Source organism: Rhinolophus ferrumequinum, chromosome 22 (genome assembly GCF_004115265.2).
Source record: "Rhinolophus ferrumequinum isolate MPI-CBG mRhiFer1 chromosome 22, mRhiFer1_v1.p, whole genome shotgun sequence".
NCBI lineage: Eukaryota > Metazoa > Chordata > Mammalia > Chiroptera > Rhinolophidae > Rhinolophus > Rhinolophus ferrumequinum.
This window is the reverse complement of record NC_046305.1, coordinates 28334485-28344480: the sequence shown is the minus strand read 5'-3', so window position 1 is coordinate 28344480 and position 9996 is coordinate 28334485. Positions and strand designations below refer to the sequence as shown.

Sequence of the window (9996 nt, the reverse complement as noted above, 5' to 3'; positions counted from 1 at the left end):
TCTTGGCTCTACTGACAGTTTCTTCAGGACCCAGCAGTGTCCTCTGTCCACTGCTCTAGGCCATTCCCCACCCACCCCCAAGTGTGAACCCCTAACTCAGGATTCGGGACCCAGGGGCCCCTCCCTACCCCAACGAACCTCTTCTGGACCAGGAAAGCCAACCCAGATCCCACTACTTCCATGCGTGCTGAAGACAGGATGGGGGCCAGAGCTGTGCCGGGCCTGCGGCTGGCACTGCTGTTACTGCTGGTGCTAAGGACACCCGAGTCAGGGGTGCAGGGGGAGGATGGGCTGGACTTCCCTGAGTACGATGGCGTGGACCGTGTGATCAATGTCAATGCAAAGAACTACAAGAATGTGTTCAAGAAGTACGAGGTGCTGGCACTGCTCTACCACGAGCCCCCCGAGGATGACAAGGCCTCACAAAGACAATTTGAGATGGAGGAGCTGACGCTGGAGGTGAGTGGTGGGGTCTGCAGCCCTGCAGAACACACTCAGCCTTCTCTGTGACCCCCCACATCCTACAATCCCATGAAGGTCTTTCAGGGTGGGATCTGGGGGTCAAGTGCATTGTGGCAGGACTCCTGTCTTGACCAACAAGACCCAAGTGACGTGTACCCCCATAGTCAGGCAATTTTAGGAGAGAGGGGGATTGTGAGGGGTTGTCTCCTCCATGCTACAGGAGGCTGGTAGTACTAGGTTTGGCTAGGACTGGGGTGTCCTTGGAAAGGGGGCAAAACAGCCAAAAAGAGGTTCTTGAAGGGTAAGGGGGGCATTGCAGTCCAGTAGACTGCACCCACCCATCGACGTTCCTAGCCATGACATGCTTCCTCTTCATATACTTTAGGGGCAGCATCCCAAAGAGATCCAAACTGAATATAAGTTTAAATGTTATTAACACCTTACTTGCATTGTCTTTTATTTCATGGCTAAAGGTTTACCAGAGACCACATGCCCCTTTGCTGGCCTCTCCGTCCCCCTCTCTTCCTCCCCTCCCTAACTCCCCATCTGCCCCTATTGGGTCCAGGTGGTTGTTCTGATTGGAAAATTCTTGTGGCTGGAGGAGGCTTCAGAATGCCCCAAATGCTCTTTGTGGGAAGATTCTCCTCACCCCCAAGCTGACTCCAGGCCCAAAGGAGAAAGGGGCTATTTTAACAAGAAAAAACATCTCTGTTTGGGGGTGATGGGAGAGATGTGGTCACACACACCTCTCCAGGTGCCAGCATGTATTAGCAACTCCTTGTCCAAGCTTCAGCAACCCCTTCTCTAGCCTGGCAGTACAGATAGGCCCCAACTTGCCCAGAGCTTGTAGTATTTCAGGGCAAGATACCAGGACCTCAAGCTCTCATTTCTGTGTGCCCCTGCTGGGTGCTGGAACCCACTATCTGATTAATGAGTTGAGTATTTTTATCCTGAGTGCTCAGCATCCGTGGCCATCCACCTACCAACCACTTCCCTTCCTGTCCTCCTGAGTTGGGATTAAGCCATAAGCTGTGTCCAAGGCAGAGTTGAGCGCCCAGCTGGCAGACTGAGGGGGCAGGGACATGGGATGTGACTGTCCACAGCGTCAGGACAGGCTAAGGTAGAGAGTGAAGGAGAAAGTTCACCCAGAAGAGAAGAGTCAGCTCTGTATCACCTCTAGTCTCTGGTTCTCTTCCTCTGAGAGTGATGAGCCCTGGCCACAGTGACCTCTACTCTCAGCTTTCTGGAGTTCCCCACTCCTCAGCAACATGACCAGGCCCCCACCAGCCTCCTGACCTCCAAAATTCTTCACATTGGGGGTTGCTCTGAGAATCCCAGGGAAGACACCCCATTCTGGGCATGGCCTTTGATGCAGTGCCATGCAGTGCAGGGGCTCAGCCCTGAGCCACGGAAGGGCCTCATTCTCTCTGAAGCCAGACTCCTTGGCATCCCCGAGGAACCGGGAGTTTCATGCACAACCCCTCAAAGTTGAACGTAATAAGCACATAGTAAATGAGCAATAAACATTCAGGGATTAAAACTGAGCTAAAGGTGTGGCCGGTTAGCTCAGTTGGTTACAGCGTGGTGCTTTTAATGACAAGGTTCAATCCCCACATGGGCCACTGTTAGCTGCGCCCTTCACAATTAGATTGAAACAACTACTTGACTTGGAGCTGATGGGTCCTGGAAAAACACACTTAAAATAAATAAAAAATTAAAAACAAAAACAAAAAACTGAGGTAAAAACCAAAATGGTGGGGTTGTAGGGAAAGCGGAGATATTCTGGATCCTTGCACAGCATCAAGGTTAACTCTTCAATTCCCTGCATCCCAAATGACCTGACTTGAAAGCATAATATGGGGAGTAGGGGTTACTAAGAATTTCAGGGCTGACTTTACCCTAACCCTCCCTTCAGTTAGCAGCCCAAGTCCTGGAAGACAAGGGTGTTGGCTTCGGAATGGTGGACTCTGAGAAGGATGCAGCTGTAGCCAAGAAACTAGGTAAGGGAGGGGTGGGAGCACAGGGAGGGAAAGATGGCATGTGAGACTGGACGGGCAGCCCTTGTATAGGCTAGGGACTCAATCATGCCTATTCTAAAGGGTAGGGAGAAAATACTAACATTGGGAGAGTTATGGCTCAGGGTCCCCTCTCTTTTATTCCTTATAGAGACCCATGCTCGAATCCCAGAAAGCATGTGACTGGCTTTCTATGTTTTTTAGGTAACTGAAAAACAGGGCTAGGTGCTGGAGGAAATCAGGAATCAGGAAACACAGGTGGGGCTGGAGAGGCCGGTGCAAACTTCTCTTCCCACCCCTCCCCCTCCAGAGCAGGGCTAGGTGTTACAGGACTAGCCATCAGGGGGCAGCACATGCCTGAGACTGGACTCCGGATGTGGATGGGGGAGGGGTGATAAGTAATGAAGTCATCTGGTCAGTAATAGCAGAGGGTTAAAAGGCTGGACTGGGAATTGGCCACTGGAGGCCTCAGAGGAGGTAACATGAATATTTCTCTCTATTATGGCAGGCAAAGAAAGGGAGACATCTTGCTGGAGTCTAGATCTCCCTATATCTTCCCCTAACACCCCCACCTGAGCCCAGCTTCTCCCTAGAGAGCCCTTGAGGCCACTCTAGTGCCAGGGCTAAATAAATCCAGGGGATAAACACCAGTGGTGTAGGTCTAAGGGTCAGTGGAGGTGAGCAAGGTGGGGAAGGGGAGGTGGAAGATGTGGGGTCCAGTGGGATTATGGAATGGGCTGTGGCCCTGGACTTAGATCCTTGGCTCTGTGGGAAGTTTGGGATCGTGATTCACCTCTGGCCCACTCCCCAGGATTAACTGAAGAGGACAGCATCTATGTGTTCAAGGGAGATGAAGTCATTGAGTATGATGGTGAACTTTCTGCTGACACCCTCGTGGAGTTTATGCTTGATGTGAGGATTAATTACACTGGACCTTCATGCCCATCTCTGACCAGCCCCAACCTTACACACACACACACACACACACACACACACACACACACACACACACACCAGAGAGCCCCTTCCTCTTGTTCCCCAACCCTCTTCTCTCTTCCCTCATCCCTCTCCCTGCTTCTACCAGTGAGGACAGAAACTCATTCTCTTCCTTCAATGTCCCGGCTTTTCCAGGTTCTAGAGGATCCTGTGGAATTGATTGAGGGTGAACGAGAGCTGCAGGCATTTGAGAACATCGAGGATGAGATCAAACTCATTGGCTACTTTAAGAGCAAAGACTCAGAGCGTGGGTAACCCTCAGACTCCATAGTTCCCTTCCCTGGATTCCCCACGTCACTGCTTTTCTACCTCTTAACTCCTCTTGCCACAGTCAGCTCCGTCAACTGCTCTGATCTCCTGTATTCTCGGGGTTCCAAGACAGGCCCCTCCAGCATTCCACCCTCCATCATATTTTAATCACTCTCAGAGGGCTAGAAGGGGTGGGTCTCAGAATGAACCCTACCTGCCAAAACAAAACTAGGGGAGGCAGAGGGGAGATGGTTCCCTGGCAGACCCTCCTCTCCCAGAAACTAACTCTACATCCCTTCTCAGATTTCAAGGCCTATGAGGATGCCGCGGAGGAGTTCCATCCATACATCCCTTTCTTCGCCACCTTCGACAGCAAGGTTCTCCCCCACCCTGAGGCCATATTGGGTCTCCCTCACCCTCTTCAGTGGCCTTCCAGCCCCTCTCCCAGAATCACTGGGGGACCTGGTCCCTCCCTACCATGACACCTCCCATCCCCACCTCAGGCCTCCCCCACCCCAAAGATTTTAGATTATCTAACACACCCCTCTCATGTCCAACCAAAGTCCAGAGAAGTGAAGACACTTGTCCAATGTCACAGTAGCAGTGATGCGAACACAGGTTGTTTGACTCCCTTCCTAATATCTGCTCCCTTATAATACTGCTTCGCATTGTGATCCTGAATCCCCTGCTCCCTGCCTGCATCCTCCACCAAAGGTGGCAAAGAAGCTGACCCTGAAGCTGAACGAGATCGATTTCTATGAAGCCTTCATGGAAGAGCCTGTGACCATCCCAGACAAGCCCAACAGCAAAGAGGAGATTGTCAGCTTCGTGGAGGAGCACAGAAGGTGGGGGCAGGGGTAACCCTCTGAGCAAGGCTAGAACACCCTTTTCTGATATGTGCTGGGGGAATCTCAGCCAACCAGGAGGCTGTTCTTGCCTAGAGAAAATACACTTTTTGGTGCCAGTGCTCATGATATGCCGAACCTTTCCCATAATATTTTGCATCCTTTCCAGCCCCGAGTCCTACATAGAGAAGGTCCTCCATAAATGTATACAGTTCATTGTGATGAGTGGTGAATGCCTGTGGTCTGCCAGGAACTGAGAGATGTTTTCTATAGTATTATATTTAATCCTTTCAACAACCTCAATTAAAGAGGTTCCACAGACAGCACGTGTCATAGCTGGATTCCAACCCAGATCTGGCCTGTGTTCTTTCTCATATATTACTCTATACAAATTCTTCTCAATAGGAGTGGAGGAATTGGCAAGGTAGGGGGAGAATTTTGCCCTCCAGAGGGTATTTGTTAATGTCTGGAGACATTTTTGGTTGTGGGGAGTGCTGCTGGTATAAAGTGAGCGGAGGCCAGGGATGTTGCTAAACTCGCTACAGTGCACAGAACAGCCCCCCACAGGGAAGGATTACTTGGCCCCAAATGTCAATAGTGCTGAGGATGAGAAACCCTGCCCTACACTCACACATAGTTCTCTTCCATAGTACTCCACAACGGGAAATACCTTTTCATCAGTGTAAACCATACTTACTCTCCTTCTCTCCCCTTCATCAGGGCAGGGACATGTTTACTTTGTTCAATTCCTATCTACACAGGGTTCAGAAGGTCTCACACACTCAATTTTATTGAAAGAATGAGTGAATGAATGAATGAATACTCAGATGTCCAGTTCTTACCTTTCTCCCAAAAGCCTCTCTTGCAGTCCCCTTGCCCACCCTCTGTTCTCCCACCAGCTTTAACCACGCAATAATCTGGGCCTAGTGTCCAGAGCTTAGACTTTGCCAGATGGCTTTGTTCTGGGTTACAAGCTATCTGTGCCCTAGGCATGACCCAGAGACAACCTCTGCTGTGGGGACCTTCTGGGGGGTGTGCTTTTCAGCCAGTGAGAAGTGACTGTCTGTCTCTCCTAGATCGACCCTGAGGAAACTGAAGCCTGAAAGTATGTATGAGACCTGGGTGAGTGCCCCAGACAGGGACCGGCCCTGGGGGAGCATGGGTAGCTGTAGACTCAAATCTTAGAAACATCCCACCTGCTGTTCCTCATACCTCGCTTGAAGGAAAGACAATGCACCAGCAAAGGTTGGGGGAGGGGTTGTTCTAAAGAACGTGTCACACATAAGTTGATGAAGAAGACAAGAGAGGAGTCACAAGCTCTGGGGCTGAAGAATTTGCACTGTCACTTGGAAAAGGGTCACCACCACAAGAATACGAGGTCTGGCAATTAAGTTCACGAACTCATCCTAGAAAAAGTGCTACATACCTCATTGCTGAATATCACTACAGTCACCTTCGAAATAGTCCCCTTTGGAATCTGCACACCGATGCCAGTGCCTAGTCCACCCTTCAGAGCAATTTTGGAACTCTTTCTGGAATGGGCATCAGAGCTGTCGTATTACACTTGATGTCCTGAATGTCATCAAAATGTCTTCCTTTCAATGTTTCCTTTATCTTCAAGTAAAGAAAGAAGTCATTGGGGCCAGATCAGGTGAGTAGGGAGGGTGTTCCAATACAGTTGTTTACTGGCTAAAAACTCCCTCACAGACAGTGCCATGTGAGCTGGTGCATTGTTGTGATGTAAGAGCCATGAATTGTTGGCGAAAAATTCATGTTGTCTAACTTTTTCACACAGCCTTTTCAGCACTTCCAAATAGTAAACTTGGTTAACTGTTTATCCAGTTGAAACAAATTCATAATGAATAATCCGTCTGATACCAAAAAGGTTAGCAACGTCATTGTAACACGTTCACAAACTTAATTGTCAGACCTCGTATACCTTATCCAGAAGATGGATTTCCACAAAATTCAGGTTCAAGGAAAATCTAGGTTCTGTTCTGGGCTCTTTGACTTCAGAGAGTATAGCTAAGGCCTCCTTCCCCCACAACAGGAGGATGATCTAGATGGAATCCATATTGTGGCCTTTGCAGAGGAAGCTGATCCAGGTGAGGAAGGAATTCTGGATTGGAAGGGGGTGGAGGTTGCTAGTGAGAGGGAGACGGGTGTTTGTTAGAGCACAGGCTTCACTTCAGAGGCATTCCTGGGAGAGTGCAAGTGGCCTGGGGCTAGACATGCAGAGTTGTAGGAGGCGGGGGGGGGGGGGGGGGGGGGGGGGGGGAGATCTGGACTCTGTCCTCTGTGTCCTTTTCTTCTCCACCCCCCTCACATTTCTTGCTTGTGATCCAAGATGGCTATGAGTTCTTAGAGACTCTTAAGGCTGTGGCCCAAGATAACACTGAAAACCCTGATCTCAGCATCATCTGGATTGACCCTGATGACTTCCCTTTGGTAAGAGGCACCACTCAGGCACAGCTGTCCTATGGTGGGGCCTAGACTGTGGCACGTTCTGAGGGCAGCTTCTTTCAGAGTTCATACCCCATCTCCTAGCTGGGGCCCTGGGACATTATGCCTGCTGTGTGCTCAGGGGCACTGTGGGAATGGAGAGAGCCTGAGAAAGGGGAGTAGGAGAGGAAGTAAACCGCAGGGAACACTCAAACTACTCCTAGAACAGAGGCTGGGCAGGGAACTCATGTGCACAGCTGACTCCCTCTAGAGAAAACCAGAGTTTTGGGGAGCAGACGGGCACATTAACTCTGCATGTGGATGTACAGAATCATAGAATCAAACCACAGAGTTTCCATGTCTCAGGGGACGGCTTTGTTCCCAGCTTAATCCTCAACACCGAACACTCATTGTTGAAAGACTTACTGAATGAACAAACAGAAATGTGAAGAAATTGACAATTACCGGGTATAACCATCTAGTTTAGAGATGTAGAAACTGAGGACCAGGGAGAAGTGACTTGCCCAAAGTCACAGGGTCATTCAGTAGCTGATCCAGGATCAGAACAGGGGTTTCCTATCTAGTTTTCCTCTGAAAGGAGGTCTCAGTGTCCCCAGCTGACCATCCTGATACTTTTCCTTTTGAGATTTTTATGCGTTAACTGCTTAGCTCTACCCAATCCCTCAGGCCCTGCATCTGGACCCATTCCCCATCCACCATGGGCACATAGTATCCTTCTCTATCCCTCAGCTGACCCTCACACTCACCCTCCTGGACTCATGTATTCCTTGACTCCATTAAGTTGCCTAATGTGGTCCCTCCACAGCTGGTTCCGTACTGGGAGAAGACGTTTGATATCGACCTGTCAGCCCCACAAATAGGAGTTGTCAATGTTACTGATGTAAGTTTCTTTGCTCACCCCGGTTGACCCCCAACTCTGCTTCCCAGCATAGCTGGCTCTGCTTTGTCCTGCTAAAGAGCAGTTGAGTCCATTCCTGAGGAATCAGACATTCCCAGTCTCATGGCTGGACAGAGGGAGAGATTTGTGCCCTGAGCACACCTGTCTCCCCCTGTTGGAATTGGCTGCTCATCCTTCAAGGCCCAGTTCACACCGTCTCTTCATGAAATCTTTCCAGATATTGGAAAGATCTTGGAATCATTCCTTCCTTGGTACTCCCAGAGCCCACTGGCATTGAGAACATGACTTTCATATGGCTATTTATGTACCATGTGTGTCTTTTCCAGTAGATTTTGAGCTGTTTGAGGGCAGAAATCTTATTCACAAATGGCAGGTGCTTTGAAAATGTTTAGTTGAACTGAATAAGCCACAGTCTTTGCTTTCATATAATTCCCAGTCTAACTAGGGAGGCACACATTCCATTATCTAGCAGGCCAGATCTGATAAATTCTATAATAAAGATGCAGATAAAATTCTAAGAAGGCACAGAAATCAATGATTTCTGCTTGAGAGAATCAGAAAAGGTTTAAAAGGAGTGGCAATGAAAGTGGAAATTGTACAATGTATAGGAGTTTAACAAGTGAAAATTACGAGAAGTTATTTCTAAACTGATGGAAAAGTTAGTGCAAAAGGTCAAAAGTAGGAAAATGAATATCAGGTTTGGGAAAGGCAAGTAATTTTTTATGGCTTGAGAGTCTAGAGATTTCTGAGGATGGGGCTGGAAAAGAAGGTTATGAAAAGCCTTGATTGTTGAAGAGTTTCAGACTTTATTCTTTAACCTATGAAGAGCCACCAGCATTTTGCCTCAAGGGCACATGTCTGTTTTAGGAAGCTCAGCATGACAAGACCATGGAAGAAAGATCAAAGGGAGAAGGTCTATTTGCCAATCCAGCCATTCTTTCTACTCCTGCTGTCACTATGCTAAGGTCACCTAGATCTTCATCCCTGGCCACTGGCACATGAAGAGAAGGGACAGAGGATGTAGGGAAGGATGTACAGAGTCCAGTGAGTGGGAGAACAGGTGTAAAGATCTGAGTTGGATTTAGCTGCGGTCCTCTTTCTGTGCCATGTCCTAGGCGGACAGCATATGGTTGGAGATGGACGATGAAGAGGACCTGCCTTCCGCTGAGGAGCTGGAGGACTGGCTGGAGGATGTGCTGGAGGGCGAGATCAACACAGAGGATGACGACGAGGATGATGATGATGACGATGATGATGACTAGTTGCTATGGCAACTATCTCCCTGCCCCACCTGTTCTTCTCATGTTCCTTCCTGCCTTCCCTGTCCTTTCCCTGAGCTCTTCCAGAGACATTAGGTCATTCTTTGCTATAGAGCCCATTGAGGATCTATATGCTGAGTACTGAGACCCTGGTTCCCTTCACCTGATGAGAAAAGGAGCAACTTTTCCCCACACAACGGCCCAACTATCTCATCTAACTTCTGTTTCTTGTCCCACAATGTCTCTGGATCTATTATTTGTTTCTCCCGTTACTCCCTAAACTCTTGTGATTTTACTCTTGCCATATCTCTGGGCCCCCATCTCTCTTCCCTCTGTTCCCTCCACCTGTGCATACTCTTCCCCCAACTCTCTCAAATCCTATATCCTTCTGACAGTCCTCTCCCTGACTGTGTTTGGGGCTGTATCTCAACAATCTCGTTAATATATTTGGGTCAAACAAGAGGCCTCAATAAAGGATCTGGGGCAGCTGAGCAAGTGTCTGCCAGTGAGGTTTCACCTCTATGGCAGGAGGGCAGCAGCCAGAGGGGGGGCGTTAGGTGTGAGTGTCTTGTTAGGGGCTTCGATAGGAGGGGGTTGGGGCTCCCTCCAGGCAGTTATCTCAGAGAAGCTTAGATTATTTATCTGATGCAAGTCAATAAGCCATTTCGGAACACATGGTGTTTGTCCAGCACCACCATTACACTCTGGGAGAACAGAGAGTGCCAGGCCTGTCCCTGCTCTCGAGCTGATTAGTCTCACTGGGAAGTCAAAACAAGCATAATAAACAATTAAAGAAAAATACAAAGCAA

At 49.0% G+C, this 9996-nt stretch overlaps 1 protein-coding gene across 1 annotated transcript; it reads left to right on the top strand.

Annotated features, from left to right (window-relative positions):
* Nucleotides 1-9996, top strand: CASQ1 (calsequestrin 1). Its single transcript, XM_033093689.1, has 11 exons — nt 1-459; nt 2378-2462; nt 3289-3389; nt 3609-3720; nt 4026-4099; nt 4437-4567; nt 5644-5689; nt 6618-6672; nt 6915-7015; nt 7836-7910; nt 9044-9996. Exons 1-11 carry the CDS (start codon nt 181-183, stop codon nt 9188-9190), a joined length of 1206 nt encoding a protein of 401 aa, XP_032949580.1. The 5' UTR covers nt 1-180; the 3' UTR covers nt 9191-9996.